The sequence below is a fragment of the Myotis lucifugus genome, unplaced genomic scaffold, assembly GCF_000147115.1.
Source record: "Myotis lucifugus unplaced genomic scaffold, Myoluc2.0 scaffold_751, whole genome shotgun sequence".
Classification (NCBI taxonomy): Eukaryota; Metazoa; Chordata; class Mammalia; order Chiroptera; family Vespertilionidae; genus Myotis; species Myotis lucifugus.
In genome coordinates this window covers 85,797-93,855 of record NW_005871799.1, presented here as the reverse complement: position 1 = coordinate 93,855, position 8,059 = coordinate 85,797, and the positions used below count along the sequence as shown (strand labels likewise).

At 64.9% G+C, this 8,059-nt stretch overlaps 1 protein-coding gene across 1 annotated transcript; it reads right to left on the bottom strand.

Moving 5' to 3' along the window:
• Positions 1–1,258: 1,258 nt before the first annotated feature.
• On the bottom strand, positions 1,259–7,126 carry LHX5 (LIM homeobox 5). Its single transcript, XM_023746872.1, is given in 6 exon segments — positions 1,259–1,392; positions 3,142–3,307; positions 3,882–3,986; positions 3,988–4,175; positions 4,830–5,053; positions 6,954–7,126. Coding segments are annotated over 6 exon segments (990 nt in total).
• Between the last annotated feature and the right edge of the window lie 933 nt (positions 7,127–8,059).

The window sequence follows — 8,059 nt, the reverse complement described above, 5'->3', positions numbered from 1 at the left end:
TTCTTCCCTTATACATAACATATGAAATATTCTTTGACTCTCCGGGATTGACGGAGATGCGCCTATATATTCTTAGGCTCGTGCGCGTAACAGGATTCTGATATTATATTCTTGTCAGATTGAGAGTCGCGGAGTGGGCGCTTTGTTTTGGATAGATGTAGTGTGAGACTCATATTGAGTTAGTGGTTGTGAGTTCAGCAGAGGACTGACGGACGTACAAAAAGGGGACAGGAGAGGGCTCTGCGAGTCCCCAAGTCAGAGACCCCGGGACGGCGCGCCCGCGCCGAGAGATGGAGGGTGTGTGAGACCGACCGTCCAGGAGGCCGGAGAGGCTGCGGCTAGAGACGCACGTGAAAGGCCCCGCGGACACCGCGAACGAGGCGGAAGGTCCGGGAGACAGACGTGCCCGAGACCGCGAGAGGCGGTGCGATGTGTCCGAGGGGAAGCCGGGGACCGAGGCTGAGCGCTGGGGAGGCGCAGGCGGGATGCAGCGACCGGAGCGCACAATGCGCCGGAGGAGCCGGACCTGGGCGTCTGGGGCGTCGGTGAGGGGCAGGGGGCTGGGCCGGGGGTGCGGAAGCGCAGGGCGGGCTCAGCGCCCTGCCCGTCGGCTCTGCGCCTCCAGGAGGACAGCCCTGCGCCCACCCGCCTGGAGCCCAGAAAGCGAGCCCAGCGCCGGGGAGACGGGGAGGACTCCGTGAGCGCCCCAGGCTCACTCGGGAGGGCGGCCGGGACGCCAGCAGGTGGGAGCGGGGAGCCCTCTCTCTCCAGAAACAGGCACACGTGTGGGTTTTGTCCACAGTCAGGAGACACGGGACCCAGGTCACAGGCCTGCCCCTGCCCCACGAAGTCTCTCAGAGCCCCTCCCCCAATTCTCCAGAGCCTGCTCCCGCCCCCCAGGCCAGCCCCTGAGGGAATGGGTGTGGAACCCCAGAAAGGAGCGCCCTGTAGCCCCGCCCTGGCCACAATAACCCGCTTTGTGCGGCGGGAAAACCAGCCCGGGGGCCGGAGTCTCAGCAGACGCACACCCCTGCTCAGTCTTGGGGTCTCAGTCCCCGGGCGAGTTCCGGAGCCCCCTGACACCCCTTCCCTCTCCAAACCCCGAAATCAGTCCAAACGGAGGTGTCTGGGGGCTCGGCTCGGCTCGGAGATGGTTTACGCAACAACTAAATCCCTTGCCAATTACTTTTTTAAAGAAGCACCCATTCTATTCTCCCCGAAACTGAAGCGAAAGCTTGGAAGCGCGAATTTGGGGTCCCTAAGGGACAGGAATGAGGACCGGCAGGGGCCCCGCTGCGAGCGGGCCGGCCTGCGAGGGCCACGGCCCCGCGCGGAGCGCGCCGCCTCCGCCCATATGGCGGCGGGGCCGGCGGTAATTGGGACAAACGCCGTCTGAAAGGGGCACAAAAGCCGCAGCTGGGGCTTTGTCCGCGCTCCCACGGGGAGCCGCCGGCCGCCGCCCGGCTCCTTTCTCGCCCGCTGCCGGTCGCCGCCGCCCGGATCTCCCAGCGCGGATTAGGCGGGCTGCCTCGCTGGGGCTCGGGGGTCCGGCACCCCCATTCCGGGGAAGAGGGGCCCGGGTGTCCAGGCCGCACTCCAGCCAGCAGACGAGTTAAAGGAGGCGGCAGGGTGGGGTGCACTGTCCTGGGGAACCCTCGGTTAATTACCAGGCAGGGAACATTCCGGACTGGGACCGCCCCACCAGCTCCTAGCCCGCCGAGATTTTGTGCGGAAGGAGGCAAAATTCGGTGGAGAGGTCCCCCATACAGGCTGTCCTGGGCGTCTGCAGCCCCCCCCCCCCAACCTGGGCCCTGCCATCGCAGAGTCTCTCCCCCAAAAGCACAGCCACGAATTTTGTCCACAATTTCTGGGGACCCTGGCCAGATGGGAAGATCTAACCTCCCAGGCCCGAGGATGTACCAAAAAGGTGTCCTCCTTCCGGGGTCTGCCCGTGGCTGGGCTCCTGGCCCTCACCCTCTATTGCCACCAAACCCACTTTTCTAAGAGAAGTCGCCTCTCCCCAAACTGAGCTACTAGCCCCCCAACCCCCGCAGGCCTGTGATACTGGGCCACTCAGAGTGGACCCATCAGGCATAGGCACTCCTGGGGGCTCCCCAAATTCAGAGACTCCAGAACAGCGGCGGGGGAGGGGGGGGAGTTTGGGAAGTGGAGGATGGTGAGCAAGTGCTGAAATGCCCGGAGTCTCCCAAAGCGTGGGCAGGGAGCTGGGATGGGTCTCCCAGGAGCAAGTACAAGGAATGGAGGAGAGAAAGAAAGGAATGGAGGAGAGAAAGAGGGAAGGAGGAGGAGGAGGGGTGACCAAGAGGAAAGTTCACCCAGCACTGAGCCTGGTAACAGCCACGGGACTGCTCTTTGCAAACTCCCGCTACTCGCCCCCAAAACTGAGAGCTGAGACCTGGGTTGGCCCAGTCCTTGAGTCCCCAGCTGCCACTAAACGCAGGTGTGCTGGGGGCTGGAGAGTGGGCCTGAGTCCTGCCCGGAGCAACTGCCTGCATCCGGGCGACCAGTGCCAGACGCTGTGTGCACAGACAGACCCTCGGCCACAGAACCCCAGTGAGTACATTGGAAGCTGGAGAGCAGGCTGCGGGATGAATCCTGATCCCTCCATCCCCACCGCCAGCGCACTGCCCTCCTGTGCCCGAGTTCCTGCTGCTGCCAAGTACCCCAGGCCCGGGCCAGGGCAGGAGGAGGCTGTGTGTCCGGTGGGGCAGGGTGCATGTGGATTTGTGAGCGTCCAGCTTGGTCTGATGGTGGAAGTGTGTGAGCCAGGGGACTCTCCAGGTGTGCCTGTCAGTTCGTGTGTCTGGGGTGGAGTATCCTGTGTGCAGTCATGTGTCCCCGAGGTCTCTGAACTCCAATGTGTGTGCGGGGGAGTGTGTCCTGTGCGGTGTGTGGCGAGCTGGTCTGGTGTGTCGATCTGTGCGTACTGCTGGACGGGCGAGTGAACCGTGTGCCTGATTTTGCATCCAGGAAGTGTCTGTGGGTGAGTGTGTATGTATTGATGTGTGTCTGTAAAGTGTGTCCCTTATTGTCCTGCGCGATAGAAAGGGGGGCGGTGAGGGAGGGGAGACCTTGGTGCAGCCAAGAGCTGGAGTATCGGCCCTGAGCTCAGCCTCTTACCTCCATAGTAGGTGTATGGCGTGGACCCCAACATTTCAGACTCGTCCAAGCGGCCCCCCAGGGGACGCATGCGCCTCGGACTCCGAAAGAAGGCGTGTCTCCGGGCGCCCAGTGCGCTTAGCTGTTTCATCCTGCGTTCTTTGGACCGCCGGTTCTGGAACCACACCTGGGACAGAGGAGGGGGCAGTGAGCTCGGTGGCGGGCATCCTCTCCCAGCCCCGGCCGCCCCTGCGGGGTCCTAGCGCCTCCTGCCTCCAAGACTACCCTGAGGCGAGGGGGCGGGGGGCGCGGATTAGGCTGGAGGGGTGGAGAGGGGCCTCGGTGAACCAGCCAAGGGTGAAGGATTTGGCGGACCCTTGGGGCGACTCATAAAGACTCGGGCTTCCCGTCCTCGCCCGCCCGCGGCCTGACGGCTTCATAAAGGCCTCCCGCCCGCCCGGCCTGGCTCTGGTCTGGGCCCCTCGGCTTCCCAGCCGGACTCTGGCCGTCGGTCTGTCTGCCCACCCGGCCTTGGCGCAGGGAGGAGGCCCGGGAGGAAGGTCGCCTCCTCCTCTGCTCCATGGACGGGCAGGGGCGGGGCCCAGAAGGGAGGTGACCAGGGACTTGGGCTGCGGGTTTGACCCGGGGGCTCGGCCCGGAGCGCACCGCGGGCCGCGGGACCGGAACTCGGCGCGGAGCGGGCGCGAGGCTCCTCCGAGCCTCCCAGCTCCAGGGCTGGGCTGGGGGAGGTGGGAGGTGACCCGGCCAGGCCGCATCTGGATGACACGCATGTTGAGGCCGGTCTTCTGCGCCAGCTGCTCCCGGATGTGGCGCGTGGGCTTGGGCGTGGCGGCGAAGGCGGCCTTTGAGCGTCTCCAGCTGCTTGGCTTTGATGGTGGTGCGCGGGCCGCGCCGCTTGGTGCCCGAGTTCTGCTCCTCGTTCTCGTTGTTGGCCGTCTCCTTGTCCGACGACGTCGAGTTGTCCGTCTCCTTGGGGTCGTCCTGGAGCGGGTCCTGGAGGTCCGGGGATAAACTGCGGTCCGTACAGGATGACACTGCGGCGGAGGGAGTGCGAAGGGGACAGCAGCGTCAGCGGCGGCCCGAGGCCGCCACAATCGGGAGCCGGTTCTAGCCGGCCGAGGCCGCCGCCAGCCCCGCGGGTTCGCTCCCAAACCCCGCGACAGCCCCTCCCCCAGGCCCGGGCCCGCCCACTCCGTCCAGGTGGGGCTGGGCCTTCGGAGGGCCCCTCTCCAGCCTTCTCAGCACTTTTCGCCTATTGCTGGGCGAGGGGGACGCCTATTGCTGGGCCAGGGGGATGCGCGCCCTCTGGAGAGGGGCCTGGAGGAGGGTCCAGGTGCGCTGGGGCCCTCAGATCTCAGCTCCCCGCTCCCTCCTCTTCTTCCGATTAGAGTCCTCCCAGCGCAGGGAGAAATGACCCGGAGCTCAAAGGAAGCGGAAGGGAATCGCGCAGTTCCAAATGGGGAAGGCGGCGCCTGGGAAAAGGCTCCCGAATTGGAGGGCAGGGGAAGGGCTGGTCTGGTGTCCAGTCGGCCTGGCTCCCACGCTGTGCCCTTCCCGGCGCCCGGCCCGGCTCGCCCTAGAGCTGCCCGCTGGGTGACCGGGAGCCGAGAGCTCCGTGCGGGCCGGGCAGCACCAGGGAGCCGTGCAGAGAGCGCGGGGCCCGGCTGGCGGAGGAGCGAGGCTCCTACCTGAGTTGAGGCTGCCCTCCTTGAGGCTGGACGAGCTCAGGTAGTCGTCCTTGCACACGAACTTGTTCTCGTCGATGACGTAGAGCTCCTCGCCCGTGGACAGCTGCTTGTTGCACACCATGCAGGTGAAGCAGTTGAGGTGGAAGACTTTGCTGCGGGCCTTGCGCACCAGGTCGCTGGGCGAGATGCCTTGCGCGCAGCCCGCACACTTAGTGCCAAAGCGCCTGCCGACATAGCACAGCCCGTCACCGGGCAGCCTGATGGCCCGTCCTCGCCAGCCCCCGACCTCTTCCCACCCTCCCCGGCTTCTGAGAAGCCTCCACTCCTTCTCTGTCCAATGAGACCCACTGCTGTGCTCCCTGGCTGCGCACAAGAAGGAGACCAATGTCCCCGGCTGTTCTTGGGGCTGGGACCGCCATGTCTCGTTCAGGTTTGTTTGGACTCCACTGGGCTTAGAGCAATGGGCACAGCCTTCAGCCAAGCAGAGGGCCTAGAGCACCCCAAGGTGCTCCCTGTACCCCCACATCCATCTGGGATGCTCAAGGTGAACTCGCCTCTCCAGGCTAGGAAGGCTTTTGAGCCAGGCAGGCAGGGTTTGGACCCTTTCTTGGCTTTGCCTCCTGGATCCTTTGGCCTGGTTGGCGGGATCCAGCCATTGGCGGGGAGCCCTTCTCCTGAGCAGGACCCAGGCAGAGAGGAGGGAGCCTTCTGCCCATCCCAGCACTGCCAGCGCCTGGGGCTTCCCAGTCCCACTGTGGGATGCAGCGCAGCTAGTCAGGAGCCTGAGGGGACCAGTGGACCCCAAGAAGCAGGGACTGAATCTCCATCCCCCCAAAATCTCTGACCTGGCAGGCAGCGGGGAAATGAGGCAATCCAACACCTGCCTGGCCAGCACTCGGAATGCTCACCCCCCCCCGCCCCCCAGTGCCCGAATTCCTGGTCTAAATCCTTTTCTTGAGCCCGGGGAGAAGGCCAGCCTCCTCCGAGTGGGAGAGGTGCGGGTTGGGGAGGGAGCGGGCCGGGACTTTGGGCCCCACATCTGCTCACGCCCAGGCCTCTAAACGGCGAATTTGGGTGACGTTGATGTAGTGAGGGCATTAGAAGCCATAAGTCACTTTTGGCCTTATCCGGCCGCGTAATTGGCCATATGTACCTTATCAAAAATCATTAGGCGCTTTGCAAGCCTCGCCACATTAGGGCCTGGGTTCTCCAGGCCGGGAGTTTACACGTGTAAAGGCGAGGCTGACATTTTCTCCTATTCAGATTCCCCAGGCCGAGCAGCTGGGGCTGGGGGCTGGGGGCAGGCTTGCTCCTCCGTGTTAATCACGCCCCCTTGCCCGGCGCCGGAATTCGCACTCACAAAGCCGCTCTCCAGGGCGGGTGGAAGCAGGCAGGGCTGAGCTGCTGCAAACCCCACAGCCTTCCAGGCCACCCCTGAGCAGTTCCCAGCTGGGGAAACTGAGGCCCAGAGCAGTGGTCATCCCCAGCCCACCTGAGGGCCCCGGTGGGCAGCAAGGGGAGGTGACAGGGCCCGGGACTAGACCCTGGAGGTCCTGATTCTCAGCTTGGATTTCCTTGGTACTTTTCAACATGGGAGAAAATATTCACGGAGTTGGGGTCAGGGGATGAGAAGGTAGAGGGTCCCTCCCCCAAACATCGGAGGAAACCCTCCTGGTCGAGCCCCTGGGCGCCGGGAAGCTGCTGTTTGTCCAGCAGGGCCCTGGGGCCGCCTGCCCGCCAGGAGGACCGCCTCTTGGCAAATGCAGTCTGTCTGGTGGGAGAAGCCTCCAGCCACCCCTAACTTTGCAAAAATCCTTCCTCTCTCAGACTCGGGCCTGACGCTTCCACCCTGGAATTGCAGCCGCTGGAAGCGGTAGGGTCGGGTGGGGAGTAAGTTGGTCAGAGCTTCCTCCCCCAGGGAACCTCTGGTCCCAGCCCCGCCGGGAGGAGCAACCGTGAGGCACCTTCCGTTTTGCTCCGCCGGGGCTGCGGCCCTTTCCTTGACCAAGGACAGGGGGGAGCAGTGGCCGGCCCCTTCTAGGCTGCCGAGCCGGGGAGGCTGTTTCCCCTTCCCCGGCGTCCGCGGGGCGCGCAGGCCGGGCGCGCAGGCTGCGGGCCTCTTACCTGAAGAAGTCATTTTTGCAGTAGAGCTTGCCCTCGCGCGAGAAGCACTTCTCGGAGAGGTTGGTCTTGCACTCGCAGCACTGGACGCATTTGATGTGCCACGCGCGGTCCAGCACGTTCAGCAGAAAGCGGTCGAGGATGGGCCGCTCGCAGCCGGCACAGTGCACCATCATAGCCCCGCGCCCGGGCGGCTCGGGCCGCCTTGCCCTCCCTCTGGGCCCCCGGCCCCCGGCCCTCGGGCCCCCCGGCCCCGCAGCTGCGCTCCGCCTCTCCTCTCGGCCGCTGCCGGGCGAGTCCGGTCCGGACCAAGACTCAGCCGGTCAAGTCCTTGGGTGATCGCTGGCCTGGCGCTGGGCCGCCCGGGGCGGGGTGGGGAGCGGTGGCGTTCACAGCCTCATGCCCGGGGCCGCGCGCCCCAGCGCCGGTTCCGCGCTCCCCCAGGTGTCTCGGTGGCTGCTGGCCTCGGCGCTGCCGAGCGGCTTTCCCCGGTGGCGGAGGCGCCGGCACTTTCCCCCACTTTCAAGCGGTCCCGATCCTCATCTTTGTCTGGCCGCCGCCTAATTCGCGCATCCTTATTCAGATTTGGTGACGTGGCGCGGCACGTAGGGGGCCCGCCGGCCAATGGGTGCGCGGTGGCCATGGCAACCTCTTAAATTTATAGCATATCTAAATTGGCTACAGCGTTGCGGTCCGGACAGAGCAAAAAAACAAGGCATCAGTATTGTTGAGTATTAGCTTGTACCTGGTTCGGAGGCGAAGTAAGTATTTACCTTACAGTTGGGGGCTGAGGGCGGGGGGAGGGCGGGCGCGATCTGAAACTGCCTCTCTCTTCCTCTCTCCTCACAAATATTTGGGGGGGGGGGTTGCCGGGATTCCTGGGCCTAGTGGGGGAAGGGACCTCTGCCCCTTCGCCACCCCTGGAACTTGCAGAAGTTGCCCGGGGTTGGAGCACACGCTAATCCGCCTTCTCTTTCCCAGCCCAGCCGCCCAGATTGGAATCCCTCTCCCGGGCGCTTCCCCGGGGTCTGCGCCTTGGAGCTGCTACAGCGCAGCTCACCGGGCTCCCAGCGCCCGGCCGGCTTCTTTTGTCATACAAGGGGCTAAGG